At 50.7% G+C, this 20,833-nt stretch overlaps 1 protein-coding gene across 2 annotated transcripts in view; it reads left to right on the top strand.

Moving 5' to 3' along the window:
• Positions 1-19,345, top strand: part of DYM (dymeclin) — a 238,356-nt gene extending 219,011 nt beyond the window's left edge. Inside the window, exon 17 of one of the 2 annotated variants that reach the window (XM_079784585.1) lies at positions 18,970-19,345. In XM_079784585.1, coding sequence (XP_079640711.1) covers positions 18,970-19,119 — 150 coding nt within the window. In that variant the 3' untranslated portion in view covers positions 19,120-19,345. The remainder of the gene's footprint in view (positions 1-18,969) is intronic. The other variant, XM_079784586.1, reaches the window with a different exon arrangement.
• Positions 19,346-20,833: the final 1,488 nt, after the last annotated feature.

The raw sequence follows: 20,833 nt of genomic DNA, 5'->3' as shown, positions 1-20,833 counted from the left end.
AAAGTTAACTTAGATGATCAGAAATCGGTAAAATGCTAGGAAAGGCAAAACTGACTGAAAGCAGGTCACTGGCTGCCTTGGTCCAGGGCCGTGATCGGCAAACTGCGGCTTGTGAGCCACATGCGGCTCTTTGGCCCCTTGAGTGTGGCTCTTCCACAAAATCCACGGCCTGGGCGAGTCTATTTTGAAGAAGTGGTGTTAGAAGAAGTTTAAGTTTAAAAAATTTGGCTCTCAAAAGAAATTTCAGTCATTGTACTGTTGATATTTGGCTCTGTTGACTAATGAGTTTGCCGACCACTGGTCCAGGGGACAGCAGTCCAGGGCAGAGGGGCAGGAGGGGGCTCCTTAGGGTGAGGAAACTACGCTATATCTTGATTGTATGCAAAGAGCAAGGTTATTAAATTGAACACTAAGATTAGTGAATTTTACTGTGTGATAATCTCAATAAGCAAAAAAAAAGGAAACAATTAGTTGGGTCATTTTCACCTAACAAATACCAGAGTTCATTTCAAAACTATAATCGGAGACCAGAAAAACACTGCCAAAAGCGGAAGGAAAAGAAGTCCTTGTGTGGAGCTCCTGCTATACTGGGTGCCACGTGTCTCACTCCTGGTGAAAGCATCAGTACATGGTCTGTCGCACTGTTGGGAGTGGCAGCTGTGGTGTGTTCCGTGGCCTCCACAGCCTGTCCGTGGCTCTTCCAGGAGGATTCGCGAGGACCTGAAGTCATACTTAGGCAGCAACTGCAAGGTCGTCTCAAAACAGAATGTACAACCCAGGTGTGAACGTCCTGCACTTAAAATTGTTGCTACATTTTTACATGATAACTCTTCAGAAAAATGCAAAATGGCTCCAGAAAAATCGTTCTGTGTGGACGATTGTCTCAAAGCCTGGACAGCACCGTGCTTGCTGTTACATTGGAGTGGTGAATTATTTGAGCAATCACTAGGGTATGTTTTACCAAAACGTATTTCAGTGGTTACTTCTGGCATAATCTTTGTAGCGTGGCGAGTAAACCAAAAGTAGGAAATAATTTAGTGTCATCTAGAACTAGAAAGGCATGGCGGTTTTTCTTAATGTGTCTTCCAGACTCAACGCGTAATACTTTTCACATGATTGCAACTGTGTTCATATTTATATTTATAATTGCACGTGTGTGTGTGTGTGTGTGTGTGTGTGTGTGTGTGTGTGTGTATTCAGCCATACAAAGGCAGACACACAGAAAGATTATCCCCCCAAAATGAAAATATTGACTTAGTTTGCGTAGTAAGATAAAGGGGGGTGGGGTTTGTTGGTTGGTTGGTTGGCTTTCATCAAATTCACGTTAGTGTTGTTCTGCTTGTACCCTAAGGAGAGGCCCCTGCTAACACATTCTGAAATGGCTCCATGAGAATGGAGAGTAAACAGCACCACAGCGTCAATATGGGAAACCGGGTTAGCCAGCTCGGGAGTGCACGGGCTTTGAACTCGCCCCATGTTCTGTCAGATCCTTACTGTAAACCAGCCAGAATGTTTCCCAGCAGAAAATGGTAATTATGTCTTCCACTGGAAAGAGCACTTCATAAATTTTTTTTCTATAAAACAGAGTAAACATTCTTTTGATCCCTCTGCTTCCCCACCTCAAAACTTAACCACCATTCCTTGTTTCCAAGACTCACAGTAGTAAATGTTTTGAATTCTCAGTGTTGGAAAAACTCTGACTTTTTATAGCATTACCCCCCACCCCATCATCCAAGCGCGGATGAAATTTCACATCCACAGTGAAGCCAGTTTCCCAAGTGAGGACCCAGAAATGGTTTTCCTCTTGGCCTGCCTTGAATCCCTGTTTATCTCGCCTTCACCACGTCTCTGTACCTCCGCTTCCTCGCTAGGTGTGGGGGGCGCATTGGCTCATTTGAATTAAACATTTCTGAGTGGCGGAGAGAGGGGTAAGGAGCACAGCAGTGGGAGAGTCCCCGAGGCAGGCTGCCTGCCCCCCCACACACACACACACACACACCAGCGCAGGGAGCCTGCCTCCTCCAGAGGCCCCCCCCCCCCAGAAGACTGTGACTCCTGTTGATTGAAAAGAGCCTTCCTAGAAGAGAGGGGCTCCCGAAAGAGGGGCTCCTCACAATGAGTGTCTCAGATTCCTGACTGCCCAGACCCTGGATCATGGGTCCTGAATCGTCTGACGCTGAAGAGCAGGCTGTCCTTCTCCAAGGCGGGGGAGTGGAAGCTGGGCCCCTGACCTGGGCTTCTCGGCGAGGAGTGTCTGGGGGAAATCCTGTCCCGCCGCCTCTCCCCGTGCTCTTATCAGCACGCGTGCGCCCAGGCACGTCGGGCCGTTCCACTGCAGGCTCCACGGATCGCTCTGGGCCGCCAGCCCTCCCCCCCCCCCCCCCCCCCACGCAGCTCCTAATGGGAGCCCGTCTGCAGGCACCATGGTCAGAAGGAAACAGAAGCATCTCAGTGCTCCTGAAGCGCACTGTGTAAGAAACGCATGTGCTTTGCAGAATATTTACAAGAAACAGCCTTGAGATTAATTAAAGGCCTCCGATGTGCTTTTGGCCATTAAACGCAGTAGTCATTTGTAGCTCGGTTCTACAAAGCACTGGCGATTATCCTTTAAATAACTCAGTTTTCATGTTACCAACCAGACTAATTGTCCTACCACAGGTAATGAGCCCCATTTTTAAATTAAACCTTTCCGTTTTTCCAGTTTTGCTTATTTTCTGAATTTAAAAGTACTACGCAGTTAATATATATGTAGGTGATTAAAATTCGCAGTGGTTCCTAAGCCCAATATTTAGAGATTTTCATTTTTTCCTCTTGATTTGTGGAGACCAAAGCACTTATGTTAAAGCAGCCATCCTTTTCAATTCGCTGACCGGTCAAGAGCCACAACTCGGGCGGCTTTAAAGCAACCGAGGAGACCGCCTCTCCCCTCAGTCTTTTCTTTCTGTTCCCAGAGATCTGACCTCACGAAGCACCGCAGGCCTGACGCTGCCGGTGAACACAGGCCTCTCCCTCCCCTGGGCCTGGAGGCCCCCACGTCAGGGTCCCCAAGACCCTAAAACTGAAGGCAAAGAAAGAACGCATCGTGTGGTCCCAAACCCACGGGGAAAGGGAGAAAATAGATTAAAGGTTAAAGAAGAAGCAAAGAGGCTTTCCCTCGTTCCTTCTTCTCCCCGTTATTCCTGGCGAACGCCCTTCCCGCTCTGAAGCTCCGCGGTCCCCTCGCTGCTGTGACGGCGGCCGGCTTGGCGGCTAATGAGCTCCAGGTGTCCTTCTGCCAGGCCGGCGAGCCTCCGGAAGGCTCGCTAGTCTCAGATTTTGTTTTCTTTATTTCTTATAATTAAGGGCCTGAAGCCATTAGTTAGGGCTTTTCCCCTTCTCCTGCCTCCAAGTGTTCATTTGACTACTTTCTGCCGGGTAACTGTGCATTTCCCAAGCAAGCCCAAATCAGTACTTTAAACGTCAGGTTAACCTTGGACAAAAATTTACTTGAATTCAACAAACGTATTTTAAAGGATATGTTTGACCAATTCTGAATTAATGTGAAAGGTGTTCTTTAAAATTTTCCTAGATTTTAAGCGTAAATACAGCCTGTATGGTCATATTGATGAGAATTGCCTTGTAGTTTAAACATGCAGATATTCATTATTCATTTCAAGCTTAACATGTAAGTGCTCTGGTGATTGATTACCCTATTCCCACTCCAGGTAAGCGTGTCTCGGTGCGTGGAGACCCTTTCTGTCCTCCGTAAGCCCTCACAGGTCGGCTGTCTGCGTTTCACTCCTCCTCATTGAGTGTGTTTGTTTGCAGGCATTGCCTTTCCCGACTCGAAGTCTGCACTGCGTGCTGAGGACATTTTGGGTTTGGTTGGATGAGGGGATTGCATTTCCATGATGAAGACCATTCAATCTGCTGCCCTAAAATGGTTTTAATGGGCGTGTGTCTCCAGCCATCCAGGGCACGACGCGCACTGCGATGGGAGGGATGTCCGATCGCAGGGTCACTCCTTAGGGCACCCCGTGTCCGGGAGCCCGCTGCCTGCGCTGCAGCGCGCTGTGCGTGAGCCTGGCATCTGCCCCGCGCGCATGGGGCCGGCTGGCTCCGCGGTGATAAGCAGCAGACAGGCCGGCTCCTTCAAGGAGTCTTTCAGTCAAGTCGGAGCTCTCAGCAGCCCTGAAGCCCCCTGGCCGGCTTTCCCCTGTGGGCCATTCATTTATCAGGAAATGAAATTGGTTACAGGGTTTCTCACATTGCCAAACCTCACTGACGAAATCTGGTTTTTTCCAGAGTTCAGGAGGAGCATTAACTCTTTGTTGTTGTCCAGCACTTGGGGTCTGGGTCGTGGGAACCCCCAGCACTACCAGAGTTTGAGGACCCCCACAAGGAAGGGGGGACAGGGGCTGGAATGGGGAGCAGACCACAGCGTGGGGCTGGGGGCTCCTTTCACAGATACAAAAAGATGACCCTTTGGGACGGAACTTCTTCCCATGTTGGTATCTTCATCTTTCAAACTGAAGTGTTAGTTTCACAGGACTGATTTTTTCCCCCCCATTTTTAAAAATAAAAGCCTTCAGACATTGACATGAGTCACCTGATTGGCAGCATAACCTTGTAACTTAGACCAGAGATCATTGTTTAAATTTTGTGAAACTAGAGGAACAAAAATAAAGAAAAGCATGTAGCATGGCATAGAAAATGTTTGGGTAAGTGAAGGTTAAATTATTACAAAGTATATAATCTAGTTCATATGTTTAAGGAGCGGAACTAGGCTAAATTATCTAAAATATTCTGACGTACTGAATCACTTCATTTGGTAAAACAAAATCTGACTAGCCGGGCATTCGGCTCTCCGCCGGTCTGCTCGGTGCAGTCTGCAGCTCCGACCGCCTGTGTTTGGAATTAGCAGCCCGGAGGAAGTACACCGCGGCATGTGGCAGTCATTATGGCTGTGGAAGTGGCTGCTGGCTAATTGATAGCAGTAGCAGCTAGGAACAGCCTTATTTAATTTTCAATAGTCCTTATGACAAGATGCTATAAAGGAGACCCCTTGTCGTCTTATTATTACTGGTCCTTCTCCCTGTGTCATTAACTATGTGATATTTAATGTATAAACTTGGTAATATTTAGGAGTGCATTCCTTAGATTTTTTTCCCCCTCCTTTTTGGAGATACCTTTCATTCAGCTTTTAGCCCTAATGCGTTTAGGCCCCCAAGTTAGTACAGAATTACTACCAGCGAGCACCGTTTCCTTTGACTGTCGAGGCGCCTATATGCTAAAAATACACTCAGAGTCACCAAGCCAACCTCAGCCTGTGTGTTGGCTGGTGGCTTTGCTCAGAACCTGAACCCCCAGACACTCACTGGTTCCATAAAGGGTAAACGAGTGAATCATTCTCGCTGTTCACCACGTGGAGATAAGCTTTTGTGAACTTGAATTGTATTTAGAGCATCGCGTCCATGGTTTCAATTGTATCCCAGAATGTTACCGGCTGGAGTGGGTGGTTACTTTAGTCAACAGTGATCTTATTTTTCTCCATTTAGTTCTAATATGTTTGTAGCAAAAGACCATATTTTGGGGGAATGAAAGCAGTCTTTCTTTTAAATGTGCATGACAGAAGTTTCACCAGGAAAGTGTACAAAAAATGTACCTTGTTCTTTTTCTTGTTTCTGACGACCTCAGCCATTAAACAAATATCAATCTTATCAAATTAGTGCATTCGACATTCTTCCTGTCGACACAGATGAGAAATAATAGCAGCAGGCACTATAAAAAAAATGCCTTCATCTCTGTTTTGCCATCTCTATCCCAGCCCTCAGCTATGGGATCTGAAAATGAAAAATCAGTGAGTATTTTAGTTCTTTGGACATGTTCTCCACATTCCCTCCTATAGCCTCTCATTGTTAACAGTCCCTGTTGAAGAAATACACCAAATCCAATATCAAGGGCTTTTCAGATCAGGATCTAATGGGGGACACGGAACCATATCGGCTCTTGATCGTTGTATTTATTTATGGTGTTCCCACAGCCCTCAGACCTCTGAATCCCCGAGGAAAGATCTCCAGCGTCCAGTAGCTAACACTGCGCTTTTTACAAGGCTTCGACTGCAGTAGGGATTGTCTTGCCTTTCGTTCATTTGTTCAGCTAGTGTTGATTGAGCAACTCCTGCCTGCACGGCACTTGCTAGAGGTGGTCCCGTAAAGAGCTTTCCTCTCTAGGGGACACCGTTTCTAAAGCAGCATTCAAAGAAACAGCCTCTCTACTCTCTTCCTTTTCAAATGAGGAATCTTAACGTAAATTCGGGGATGCAAACGGCAAGGAAAGGAGCCCAACCCTGAAGGACTTGGAGATCCCTTGATTTCTCTGAGTGTGGAAACCGCTGTGGACAGAACATGGACCCTGAAACAGGCGCCCCCCAAGCACCTAAATGGAGAGGCGGGCAGGATGCGGTAGGACTCCACCACCGGGCCATCGTAGGCAGGCTGGCCAGCCCTCCCTGTGCACCAGCTTCTCACTCAAGGACAGGTCTCTCTCATAGCTTCGCTTGCTTCCTGAGGTACCTGGAGACATTTAAGAGACAATGGATGCAAAGTTCCTAGAATAAAGGAAGCTCTCAGAAATTGTTAGCCAGTGTTACTTTCCCACTTACCTAATGACCTCACTTCTCTAGATCAGAACCAAGAACTGGGCTATAAGTTCTAAGTAACCAAAATAGGTGACTCCGAGTCCTTCTCATACACCATATCACTAGAAGAGGCCCGAGTCCTTGCTCACAGCCTGATTCTCCTTGCTAGATACACAATTTTAACAAGCTCAGCTGTCTGGTTCCCAAGTCGGTGATAGATTAGAAGCCCCAGCTTCAAAGAACTGCTGCGAGTGAGGACTTGGACAGTAGTGAAAACCAAAGGCCGCTTGTCCTGACATAACCAGGGAAGGAACAGAAAACAACACGTGTCCATCTTTTCGGTGTCTTCTGAGAACTTACATACTATTCAGGAAAGGACACCAGAAGAAGTTGTAAGTCTGTAGAGATCAGGACCCGGAATAAAAGTTGGGGCCATTGTAGGACACCTGTATGGGGCAGCTGGTTATCATCTCTGTCCTTGAGAAGCGTATGGCCTCGTCTTTCAGAGCCGCTAGCAATGACCTAAGCCCAAAGAAGACTCGGTCCCTAGTTCACACTCTCCGGACAGAAAGGTTCCTGAGTGATGTGATTTAGCTGGTTGGGTGTTGGATGTTTCAGTTTGGAAGGAATCCTAGTAAGGCTCTTTTAAATAGTACCTTAAGGTATGATTTCATTTATAATAACTTGCCATTTATTCCCCATTGTTCGTGATCACATCAATAGCTCTGGTAGGACTCAGTTACCTCATTTAACTCACACATCGATTTGTCTAGAAAGTTCTGTGCTGTGAAGTGAGGAAGCCAGTCACCAAAGAACGAGTGTTGTATGATTCCACTTACAGGCGGTACCTATGTATTCAGATTCATCGAAACAGAATGGTAGTTGCTGGGGTTGGGGGAGGGGAGAATGAGGAGTTGTTTAATGGGTAGAGTTTCAGTTTTGCAAGATGAAAAAGTTCCTGAGACCTGTGTTACAACGTGAACATACTTAACACTATTGAATCGAACACTTAAAATCGGTTAGGATGGTAAATTTTATGTGTGTGTTTTTACCACAATTTTTAGAAAGTGAGAGAAAGAAAAAGCTGGCCTAGGCAATGTTAGAGGATGTTATGATGATGAATGTATGTACTTAGGAGTTAGTGTAGTTAATGGTTTTAGAGCAAATAGGAATGGGAAAATAAATTATATCCCTATTTTCTCTCAAATAAAGGCCCTAGCCTTCTGTGGGTATCTCAGTGATGTGCTTTTCGAAGAGCCCAGAGCTAAAGCTTGCGATTTGTCTGGGAGCATTTTCAGACAATTGGTATTTTTTAGTTATTCTCTCTGACCTAGCAGTGAATTAGCTAAAGAGTAAATTTAAGTATACCTTAAACAGTTCAGCACTTTCAAAAATAAGAATGTAGGTAATTTAAATTGAACATGTGAGTAAAAATTTTGAGAAAATAATTTGTTGATGGCTTAGCAACCCAGAGAGATTGGGCATCTGTGTTGTTAAGAGTCATTATTTAGTTATGACTACAGATTAGCACTAGGTGTATAATAAGTAACTAAGGGGTTGAATTGCAAACCTCATTTGAAAGTAGAGAGAGAAACTAGAATTTTGAACGTGGGAAAAATTAGAACTAGACTGATTTAGATTGCAGATTTAGAAATCTAAACAAGAAAAATGTATATTTGGAACACGGTGTTCCAGAAGATTTATTAATAGATCCGGATACACACTTGCTGGAGCTCAAATACACGTTAGCCTCTCTACATATAAGCGCAAAGCTAAAAATTCCCTTGCATCATCAGCCTAATAGAGTTTTGTGTTATTTTTAATTCAAGTCGGATTTAATCAGATAGATCATAGCTGAAAAGTCAAAGTGGCCCCCAGAAAATGAAAGTGATAAATGAGATTGGGGAGAATAGGATAAAAAGAGGCATTTAAATAATCGAAATCTCAGAAGGTAATTTTTATTTATCAGTGAGTAGGTTCATGAAACATTCCATGTTGAAATCAGAAAATTTCTATTCCCAAGCTGGAATCTGCCTAAAAATGCTATTTTTCTGGGCATTGCAGTTGTTCTGATATATATGGTTTATGATAAGGTTCTATATATAGGCTTATAAACTATAAACTGTCAGTTTATTCTAAGTAACAAATCAAAAACCTAGTTTTGTGGGGAGGGACCAAGTTTACTATCTCCCTTCTAAAGATGGAATTACTCTTGTTTTTGCGCACAGACTCTTCATATTTTCCCCCAATGTCTGAAGGCTTCCTCCCTGCCCAAACTCACCCCTTTCGCTCAGGACTTAGAAATTGATCATCTTCTCAGCAGAGCTTTCCCCAGCACGCTGCCAGCCCAGCTGTCGGAAACCTCACCCTCGGCATTACCACCGTGGCGTAGTCCTGGCTCCTCTGAGTCAGGGCTGTCCTAAACCGCGCCCAGCTGGGTTCTGGGATTCAGTGCCTTTCATCTACATCTCCCTTTAGTTCTGTCTATAGATTCATTTACTTGCAATCTGCAACTTTAATACAACTTATTTCCTAAGCTTTCTGTAGTAAAAGGGAACTTTAGACATACATGAGAAACACGTTGGTTACCTTTTGTGGATAATTCAGAATCTTGGAGTGTTCCCATCATCCTCCCAATGTGCGTGTTGCACAGGCCTGGGAGGTGTGGGAGGCCCACAGCCATCCTCCCAATGTGCGTGTTGCACAGGCCTGGGAGGCGTGGGAGGCCCACAGCCATCCTCCCAATGTGCGTGTTGCACAGGCCTGGGAGGTGTGGGAAGTCCACAGTCATCCTCCCAATGTGCGTGTTGCACAGGCCTGGGAGGTGTGGGAGGTCCCATCATCCTCCCAATGTGCGTGTTGCACAGGCCTGGGAGGCGTGGGAGGCCCACAGCCATCCTCCCAATGTGCGTGTTGCACAGGCCTGGGAGGTGTGGGAGGTCCCATCATCCTCCCAATGTGCGTGTTGCACAGGCCTGGGAGGTGTGGGAGGTCCCATCATCCTCCCAATGTGCGTGTTGCACAGGCCTGGGAGGTGTGGGAGGTCCCATCATCCTCCCAATGTGCGTGTTGCACAGGCCTGGGAGGTGTGGGAGGCCTAGGAGCACACAGCCATCCTCCAATGTGCGTGTTGCACAGGCCTGGGAGGTGTGGGAGGCCTGGGAGCACAGTCATCTAGGGGGAGGCCTCCTGGGAAGCGGGTTGTTTGCGTAGCTTACTGAACATGTGCTTGTTCTCTTGTCCTAAACACAATGTGCTTCAGCGAATGTTCCAGTGAGTAGGACTCTAGTTACGTCGCGGGTTCGTCACCCTGGGAAAGGGGAGACGAGGCAGGAGTACGGCCTGGTGGCGGCAGGGAGTCCAGTGCAGAAAGCTCCTACTTGGGAACTTGGTTGCCTCCTACCCTTAGGTGAAGTCAGGTTACCTAAATGGCTTTCCGAATTTAATGTCATCTCCTTCCTGTCATCCACCAGATTTCCCTACCAGAAAAGGAAATCTTGCCCGGCTGGTGTTTCTCAGTGGTTAGCGTCAATATGCACCAGGAGGTCACTGGTTCAAGTTCCAGTCAGGGCACATACTGGGTTGCGGGCTCGATCCTCAGCAGGGGGTGTGCAGGAGGCAGCTGATTGATGTTGCTGTTTCTCCCTTATCGATGTTTCTCTCTCTCCCTCTCTCTCTCTCTCTAAAAATCAATTTAAAAAAATTTTTTAAAGAAAAGGAAATCTATTAGGAAGAATCTGGAAATGAAATTTGCATGCACATTTCTGAAGGGGGGTTAAGTTTTTCTAAACTTTGTATAGAGAATATACCCTCCCCCCTTTATTGGAATCAGGACTCTGGCCAAGCATTCCTGTTTCCCTATCATTCAGGAGTGGAATGGGGGGAGGGGAAGGACGCATGGCCAAGAGCGTGACCACCCGTGCGTTCCATATATGGGAAACAGCACAGTCCTGAGGCACCTTGTGTTCGGTCCCTTTACACTTTCATCTCTGGAATCTTAAGGGCTTGCTGTCTTCCCCCAAGCACACAGGCGGCAGTTTCCTGGCTTCACACGCCGTCCATCAGTCACTGCATTTGCAGTCCTTGGAGAGCCCAGAGTCAAGGCCTGGGGCTGAGCAGCCATTCATCACAGGGCTTGAACTTGAGCGAGATAAGGTGCACTTCATAGACGCCAGTCAGAAAGCCAGTCGTGACGACCTGTCTGTCCTTGTTCCTCAGCCATTCTTCCTGCTCTCTGAATATTTACAGGCTGATGACCAGATTGTGAAAGGGACAAGACCAGGCATTGGGACTTTCTCGCAGGCTCTGTTTTCCCCTTTGCTAACTTCTGACGATGGAGTCAGGAGAATCAGGATTTTGATAATTCTTCCAGGCGGCTGCTCAGTCCGGGCCGGGAGGCTATCGGGACTGGGGCTCACGTCAGCAGTTGCTGCTGAACTGAGCGTAAGGCTGTGAAGTCAGCTACAGGGACCCTTTCCCAGGGCGAGTGGGGCCAAGGAGCCATGTCACCAGATAAAGGCTCATTAGAATGGAGCCAGACTGAGGATGGAAACAGAATTTTACTTGTCGGCTCCATTGTTTCTAGTGAAAAACAAAAGTGACAAAGGTTATTGGACTCAAAACATATGACCATCAACAGAGGAGACTCTGGATTTATCTCTGGATCCGTTGCTTCTGAGCCCTGAGTTCCCTTTCTGGGGAGAGGCAGCGGGAAGAGCTGCCGGGGCTACCGCCTCCTTCCACCGGTGGATTGCCACGGCGCCTTACTCATCCTCTCCTCTGCCTCCCTGGCATCTCTCCGTCAGGCCTCGTCCCCGGTCACCTGGACCCCTGCACTAATCCCAGTTCCTTCTCTCCTACGAGTCTGCTTCCCCCGCCCAATCCCAGCGGGCCACGTTGCTTCCCAAGTAATCCTCCAAAACCACGTCCAGGTCCTGCTCACCGCTCTGCTCACGCACACTGAGTGGCTTTCCTCGGCACAAACTGAAGTCTGCGTGGTCTCCTGAACCTGCCTCTCACGCTTTGTTTCACAGCCCTTCCCGTCTCATTCCCTGGTTTCCACGCAGCCCGAGCACCGCTGGCCTTGGGCACCTGGGCCTTCTCTGCCTCCATGCCTGTCTTCTGTTATTTCTTCTGCCCCGAATGCCCTTCCTCCCACCTTCATATGCCTGAACCCTACCCATTGTTCACAGACCACCCAAATGCCGCCTCCTCCTGGAAGCCTTACTTGATTTCCCCATTTAAAGTAATTTCTCCCTTCCCTGGACTCCCATAAATTACACTTATTGGCATAGTGTACATGATACTTGTCACGTCTGTCTTATTTTTTATAGATGTCTTATCTCCATGCCTAGGTTATAAACACCTTGGTGCAGTCTCTATTCTTTCTGCTGTCTTCTCTGGCAGTGGTTTTCACTCGGAAGCCATCAAGAATTTTTTCAAGCCACAGAGCAGCCTGATCAGATTTCAGCATTGCTCACACGCCCCTCACTGCCCAAAGCTCCTCAGAGAGGGCAGGGCATGAGAGAGTTGGAACTTTCTCCTTGCTTGGCCAGGCGTCTGAATAATTCCCTCTGCCCGGAATGCTTCCGCACCTCTCTGCTCTCCTCCAAGACCGCCAGACCCACCACCTCGCCAGGCTGTCCTGACTACTCTCGTCCCCAGGGTCTGTCTCTCTCCTAAGCCACCATAGCCTCTGGCAGGTGGGGTCTTCCTCACTCAGCCACGCCTTCCCCGGAGCTGTAGGAGGCACACTCATAGAGCCTGCCTTCAGCACACTTGTATCGGGAGCGAGTGAAAACGGTGTCCAAACCCACATCCAGTCCAGGCACCGTGGGGGGATCGTACAGACACAAGCCTGCGGTGGGCAGGTGCCCAGGCACGGAAGAGGACCGGGGGCTTTGTGGAGGAGGGGAGGGAGCCCGTGACCAGCTCTGGAGCAGACGACATCTCAGCTGTGAAGAGCTGTCTCAGAAAAGACAGGGGGGTGGGACGCGCCTGGGTGTGCAGAGCACTGGGTGCGGGGGTGCACTTGGCAGGGGCTGATGGCTTGTGTGAAGCGGAGGAAGCAGGCGAAGCTCGGACCCGTGTGTGCACATCCTGTGACCCACCTGCTCAGAGCCCGCAGTTAGTGCATTAGGGTCCGAACGATAGGGTACGTGGAAGAATTCCTTCTTAGTGGTTCTTTCTCCATCTCTTCATCTTAACTCTCGGAATAATTGTTAAGTTGCTTAAGGGCAAGGACATATTTCATTTTTATGATATAAAGGGTCCCTCTATAACAAATTCATTCTCATATTGGTTGCCTTAAAAGTAGAGCAAAAAGCTCTTACCTGTTTGATAATATTACAGGTTAATATTTAGGGATGGAAATTACATAGTACTCCAGATTGGCACCAAAATAATTCAGAGGGGAGAAGTGTGAGGTGGATGAAACAAGAATGGCGGTGAGTTGATGACTTGTAGCTGGTTGGCGAGCTGTTTGTGTGTGTTTGCACTTCTCTCTAATCAATGTTGGAATGTCGGGCTTTGTTGATACTGGGTGAGCCATCAGCGTAGACTTCCCGCAGGGCGCCCTCACTCAGGGCTGGTGGCAGCCCCGCGCCTCACATGGCACTGCTCCGGCCCTGACCACCGAACAGCCAGGAAAACAGCCAGACTCCGCCGTCAGGCCGAGGCCTTGGTATATAGTCGCAGCAAATGATGTATGTAGGCCCATCAGCCAGATGGCGAAGAAGGCCATTGTTTTGTATCCACCATTGTGTTAAAACGCCGTATTTGTTAAAGCAGCAGTGATTATAATTAAAATGTAAATATTAATACAAAGGAAGGAAGGATGCATGGGTGAGCAGGTCACCTTGCAAGAGGGATTTAATCGGAAGTTTTATCTTAACACATCTCTCTTCACCAGAAGGTATTTTGTATGGAGAAGACACGGAAGGTGTCTCAGCAATGTGACTGCCTCGTGCAGTAAGCACAGCGTTCCCTCCTCCTTAGTCTGCTGCTTTTGAAAGTAAAGCAGTTTTTTTTTAATCCTCACCCAGGACATGCTTAGAGAAAGGAAGAGAGCGAGAGAGGAAGAGAGAGAGAAACATAGATGTGAGAGAGAAACATCCACCAGTTGCCTCCTCGACACACCTCAACCAGGGCTTGAACCCGCACCTTTTGGTGGACGGGACAAGGCTGCAGTCAGCTGGGTCAGGGCTGGGATCTCCCGTCTTGGGGGTCTGGGTCCTGTGCAGAGTGATGAGCCCCAGGCAGGAAGGCACGCAGTTCCAGTCACTGTGGCTCCCGCTGGGCCAGCTTCCAGCAGCAGAGGCTCTGCCAGGAAATTCTCTGCTTCTGCCCTTCTCCTTCCGCCTTGAGTGGAACCCCAGCTCCTGCGCTGAGCGGACTGGTCTTTGACACACGTGCTTTGACTCAGTGATGTGGTTCAGTCTTGAGGAGTTTACACATTTAGCAACTTTAGCTGCCACCTCGAAACTAACGACTTTTCATTCTAATACTATCCCCGGCCTGGTCTCGACGCCAGGCTCGCCAAAGGGGCACACTTGTCATCCTGGCCCTCGAGGCCCACCTGCCTGTCTCCATCCCTGTATTTCCTGTGCCTCCCCCCCCTCGCCCATTCCCCCCACCCCCATGCCCCGCTGCCGGCCTCCGGGCCTGTGCACTGGCCCCACAGGACTTGCCAGACCCAGAAATGGACCCTTGAACTCACTGTTGCCCGAGGGACTCTCCATGTGCAGTGCCGGCTCCCCTGCCCCCAGCCCCATTCCTACAGGTCAGACCATCTGTCGGGGTGTTTCTCCAACTTCCCCTGCAGCAGGAGAGCCTGTCCTTACTGCCTCCTCCTCCGTGCAGCCCACCAGCCCCAGAAAAGAGGGGAGCTTCAAGCTCCTTTCCAGGACCCCCCTGACCTGGATCAGGGGAGAAGGCCTCGCCGGGACTTTTGCTCCGGCTTCACACTCTAGTGGGCTTCGGACTCCGGCTGGGCTGTGACCATAAGTTTGTGGAGAGCTCATCCCACATGTGACTCAGCCTTAAGTGGTGTCCTCCTGTTTTTCTAAGGCCTCTCTGCCGCCCGTCACAGCAGGCGCTGCTGTCACTCGTAGACACTCGGAGGTGGCCAGGCAGTGTCCTCAGTGCCATGTGGTTGGTCCCTGGCCTGAGCTTTCAGGATAGGGATCTGCTTACCTTGTAACTCTCTTCTCGGGTGGGAACATACACCCAGCAAGCCCCCCAAAGCCCCGTGCCTGGCCAGCCGTGGTGCCCTGACCCGTGCGGCCCTCATCATGGGCTTCTCCGTTTTAGCTTTGGATTTCTTCATCTGTGACTTTCATTAAGTGGCCCTTCATAATTTTCTATGGTTTGAATTTAGGTTTTCATTAATTTTGAGAGTAATTCACATAATATACTAGTAGAATTATGCCACAGTTAGCGTTACTGTACTCCAGACGGTTGGATGTCTTTTTGTCAGTTAAGTGATAATGTGGATACATCTGTAACTCAGTCCCTACACACAGAAGAGCCTGTGGCTCAGGCTTGCTGAGCCCGTAAGTTAGCTGAATTAGTATGTGGTGTTTCCAGATTTGTAAGTTCATTTCTCCTAGAGCTTGCTGTCCAGGCCCAGGTAAACTCTCCCCACCCCAGCGATAGCCAGGTCCACGCGGGAGAGGCCACGCGCCCCGTCCGGATTCCTCCTCCTAACCATCGTGGCTAGAGGAGCGCGGCTCACCACGCCTCGTGTGTAGCTGGTGCTCCCCAAGGCCAAGGACCCGCCCGGAGGACTTGGTGTCCGAGCAGGAATGTGTGAGGAGAGGAATGGTAGTGGAGCTGACAGTCATCCCCAAATCAGCCCTGGGTTTTAAAAAGTGTATGTAAATGCTCACCCTGTCTCACGGGGGTCCTTTAAACCAGTTCACTTCCCACGGGCACAGAACCCTCCCCCACGCCCTGTGTGCACTGCTCGCGAGAGCTCCCTCCGGCAGCCTGACCCCCACACCTCCGGTGGTCGCGAGGGGCTCTCTGCGGACCGTCCCCCGTCATCACCTACTCAGAGGCTTATTGTGGTCTTCCAAAGAGCTCTTTTTAATGTGCTGTGTAGCTATCTGATTTTAAATTGCAGGAAGCTTTCTGGAGCCGGGCCAGGTGCTTGCTAGAATTGGGGTGCTACCTGTGTAATCCTTGGGTGGAAGGGGAAACGCCATCGAACTTTTGTGGTAATAAAATTATTGCAGTTGAGCCCTACATCTGTTCACTGCACTTCCTGTGGGTTTTCACCAGATCACATGACTGACAGCAGAGACCGTCTTGAAAGCGTTTGGTCTGCTTATTATACCTGAGTCCCAACCCCCAAATCAGACCTTTGCTTTGTGTCTGGGCTGGGCGTCCGGATGTCCCTCTGTGGCGGGCTGATTCACTGGAGCTGATAAAAACATTCCGGCCAAGCTTGAGAGTCTAGCATTACCTCTGGCTCCAAATATCAAAACAACAGGATTGTTGTCAGTAGCTCTGGACGGAGACCAAGCTCCCAGCCTGAGAGACGGGTTTCTCTCCTTAGCTGAGTCACAGGACAACTGTCTTGGAGCCGGGGGGGGGGGGGGGGGGGGGGGGGGGATGGTGGCGGGGTGGAAGGGGGGCGAAGCCCGCTGCTGGCTCCCTTCAGGTGAATGCTTGCCTTAACCTCCAAACCAAAGCCCCACCCCAACCCCGCCCTCCGCTTTCCCTGGCCCTAGTGGTCCTCAGGACGCCCCCCAGTTGTCACCACCGGGGGCCCACAGTGGCCTGGGAATTGGAGAGAAGAGGGGTGGTCAGCGCTGGGCAGGCCTGGGCCCGGGCAGCAGGGACTTGGTTGGCGGAGTCGGGAGTGAAGACGCTCTCTGGTGAGGAAGTGGGACTTCCCTCGGCATCACAGGATGGCATTATTGTTCTCCCCGGCTGGAAAAGGAACAGAAAGGAAAGAGTGACTCTTTCTAGGTTGTTGATCTGACATTCGGACTATGACATTTCTTGGACTGAATCCTGACAAAATGTGTCCCCAGTGTCATCAGTGCTAAATAAAACCTTTTGTCTTCCTTTTCCTCAGCTCCCAGGCTTCTGCGACAGATTAGAGAGCACTGTTGTTTAGAGGTCTGTTTACATCTCGACCGTGCTGCCCTCTCTAGAGGTGGTAGGCGTGGGGGAGGGGCGGGCTCAATGCAGCTCGGCCCGCTGGCCACGCAGAGGCTGCGTTCACACTCGGGTTGACCGAATGGTGTTTTCAAAACTCCTGGGTGGCTTATGCCTCTTACTCTCCTTTTACAATGTTCCCAGTGCACTCTGAAACGACGCGCTGCAGGAAAAAGGAAGCTCTTACTTCGCGCTTTCCAGTGTTCGCTTAGTGGAGTGAGTCCTGGGGACACGCTTGTGTTTTCCTTGCTCTTCATGCTGTACCCCCCTTCCTGGACCTTGTAAGAGCCGATGAAAAGTTCCCAGAAATAATGTCCCGCCGCTCACTGTTCCCTTGCGGAGAGAGGAGTGTGGGGTGCGTGGGCCGCCTGCAGCGTGCAGGGTTTTCGAGGAATAGAGCCCTCCTGGCCTTGCCCTTGGTTCCTGTGTTCAGGAGACAGGCACAGGCGCCCAGTCTGACAGGGGGGTGGGGGGGGGGGCCGGGGACAGGCCTGCCCTAGCTCTCAGGCCACAGCAGCTCTACACCTCCCGTGTGTCTTGGTTTTAAGCAGTTGGGGTGACATTGGTTCGCAGAACCGTACAGGTTTCAAGAGTACAACGGAGACTCGTGCCTCTTTCTCACTGAGCAGTCATCAGAATCTCCCCAAAGCCATGAGGGCAGGTAACCTAGTCCCCCCGAAAGGGCTCTTTAATCCAGGGAGAAAGAATGCTCATGGAAGCAGTGTGCTGGCTCCTCCTCTTCCCCACCCACCCCCGTGGAGATGCAGAGGGTACACGGCCTTGCATCCTGCCCTAAGGCCTCCACAGGGAAACCCCAGCGATGCCCAGGGCTTCGCCTCTGTTCGTCATTTTGATTTCTAACGGGAGTGCATTTCCTGGCTACGCTACCACGTAGAAGCAGGTGTTAGACTCCCGCTGTAGGCAGTGTGGGGCTGACCTCCCCAAACCACCAGGCCTGCCCTTCCCCCCACCCCTTCTCTCCGCGTCACTGGGAGAGGTTTTCTAAGAAGTAGGACTTCCTCGTTACTAGGGGATACATTCCTCCTTCACCCACAGCCCCATCCATTCTGGATAACTGACATCATTCTGCGTTTGGTCACTGTTTAAGGGCCCGTGTGGCGGGTTCTGTCTTGCAGTGACAGGGCACAGAATAGCCCCGAGGGCTCCGGGCGGCTGGGAGAACGGATTCAAGGACAAAGTGCTAGGGAGACCGCGGTGACACTTTTCAGACTGGCCCTCCCGCTCAGACCTCGGCTTTGCTCCCGACGACAGCCCAGGCCAGGTGCCCAGGGCAGGCCCCGCTGCCCCATTAGTGGGGTGGCCGAAGGGACACTGGTGACTGACCTCGAGCGGCACGGGAACACTGCGGACGGCCGTGGTGCAGCGCGGCTGGTGGCGGCTGGGGGCTGCGCCCTGTTGCTACAAATGCCAGTTTTTCACGGAAAAGAGTATCATCGTGTTGCTACCTGTAAGACCCCTGATTTCATGACAAAGACTTAGTGCCACTCCAGGAGCCCTGTCCCCTCACCTGGCACCCATGCAGCCAGAAGCAGCAGAGAGTGAGGAGGCTCGTTCAAGATGCCAAGGGCCTGGGCCTGCGACAAACCACCCGCTGCTTGGCAGTCACGGTGCTGGGGTAGGGGGTGCCCGGGACTTCCTGAGCGGCTGGCGAGGAAGTGGATCCCTGGGCGGCCTATGGAGGCCCCGCAGTCAGGGCTGGAGGTAGTGCCTCCCTCCGCTGACCGACGGGCCCTCGCAGGAGGTGGCGAGCTGCGCTGTGCAGAGCAGTGCCACCCCGGATGCCAGCGCTCCACCCAGTCGGTGCCCGTCCACCGTCCACGCTTAGGAACTGAGCGGGAAGGCCCTCCTCGCCAGGGTGACAGCCCTGAGAACTAAGTCCTCCGCGTTGTCGGGTCCCTCGCAGGCCCCGTGTCGCGTCTGATGTGCCCGTCCTGCCCACCCTCTCGGGCCCCTGCTCCTCGGGGTGCCGGGGGTTCACGTGCCCTCCCGCAGGAACTGCGTGCTCTCAGGAGCCCCGTGGGAGCGGGCCTGGGGAAGCCCCAGAGCTCTCAGCCCCGCGGCCGCCTCCGGGAGGGCCCCGCACAGCACCGCGGCGGAGACGCTGCTCTGCTTTCGCTCCCGCACGGAACTGTGCCGTTATAAACCGTCTTGTCTCGTTGCAGAAGTTTCCGGAACTGAAATTCAAGTACGTGGAAGAGGAGCAGCCCGAGGAGTTCTTCATCCCCTACGTCTGGTCCCTGGTGTACAGCTCGGCCGCCGGCCTGTACTGGAGCCCGCAGGACATCCAGCTGTTCACGATGGACTCCGACTGAGCAGCCCGCCCGCCCCTCCGCCAGGCGCCTTCTCGTTTTTTCTTTCTGGCGAACAGACCTGGGAGACGGCCGGTGTGTCTCCGTTAGAGCATCGGGAACAGGCGTGTTTCCCTCGCACACTCGGAAGTGGCGCACCGGTGCCCGTTGGCAGATCACGCGGCTTCGGTTATAGTACAAAACGGGGGAGGGGGCCACAACAATAATAAATACCAAACCTGCTGTCCCACATGCAATTTTATTTATTTCTAAACCAGAATCAAGAGCTTTTCCAGGAACCCGCCGCCTTAGGCGTATAATACTTCCCCAGGACATACTATTTTTTTGCATGTTCAGGATTTTTGTTTTAGTCGTGTGTGTATGTATATGTGTGTTTCTTTCAACACTGAGAAATATCAATCTGAAAAGATGACAAGACAGGAATTAATGAGGAAATGAAGTCGTCTGTGTGGTGATTTAATAAACGCTGTGCCCGGGCAGTTGGCTAAGCCTTTAGATCCCCTGCATCTTTCCCCCAAAAAAGGAAATGACTCCTCCTCAGGAAGCCCAGATTGGCTTTTCTGTGGATTTGGCCGCTGTGCTGTGGCTGAATTAAATCGGAGTCTAGTACAAATCAAGTTAATCCACTCTGTATTAATCATTAGGAAAAGAAAGCTTTATTTCAAAAGCAATCTTTTTTTCTCCAGCCAGACTCATGGGAGAGAAAGGAGACCAATCTGATTAATACAATATCCACGGGAGATGAAACACACGTTTTTCTCTTCATTTCTGACGCGGTTTAAACTCCTGGGGCCTAGATGACCACGCTGGGTCCCTGAGCTGGAGGAAGGCTTCTCCAAGGGAACCGGCCAGCGGCCCTCCGCCCAGCAGGGCGCTGAAGGCACGGGCGTCCCGGCGAGTCCCGCTCCACGTCCGGTCGCCCGGCACAGTCTAGATGAGAAGCCAGTTTCATGCACGAAGACAAAAGCACATAATTCCACGTGAGACAGCAGCCGCTTCAGCCTGCTGCCGGCCCTCTCTCAGGAAACAGCTTCTCCCGTCCCCGTGTCCCCGGCTGGAGGCCTAGTCCATCGCAGTCTCTGGAAAAGGGTGAAGCCCTGCCGGCACGTTACGCATGTCTGTGTGTCCACCCGGAGAGGCCTGGGCTGCCCCGTCTCCCAGGCCTGTGAGGTCGGCTGGGCGGTTCATCCTCGCCCAGACCAGCGCTGAAACCAAAGCTCCCACGTGGGGAAAGGATTTATAGCTTCAATTTGTTTCTGAAGCATTTGATTTGCTCCCATGAAACCAAAATGCCGGGGTGTTACCCAGCATCTAGAAGGGTTCCGGAATCTGGAGAAGGGGCTGCGTGTAAATTAATAAAGAGACGAGACATGACATATAAATTTGGAAGGCATTTTGGGGAGCCAGAGGAGACCTAGCTTCAGTAACCAAGTTCTCTGAATCTCTGGACCCCTAGCTTGTTTATTAACACAAATTGTCCTAAAGCAAAGCGGATACACATATCAAAGGTTAAGGTTTGGTATAGAGTAGGCATTGTCAGGTTTGGGGAACTGCCCTGGCTGTCAGGCAGCCGGCAATAATATATGCAAACCTTTCGGTTTGGGGAAATGCTTTCAGCTATTCCAGGAGGATCCCAGCAGGCAATAACACGGTCCAGCCCTGCTGAAGCCTTAAGGCCCACCAACCTTTTGATGAACTTGCATTTACGACCTGCTGG

Source organism: Cnephaeus nilssonii (genome assembly GCF_951640355.1).
Source record: "Cnephaeus nilssonii genome assembly, chromosome: 11".
Taxonomy (NCBI): Eukaryota; Metazoa; Chordata; class Mammalia; order Chiroptera; family Vespertilionidae; genus Cnephaeus; species Cnephaeus nilssonii.
Note: the sequence above shows the minus strand (reverse complement) of the source record. Positions and strands in the feature narration are given on the sequence as shown.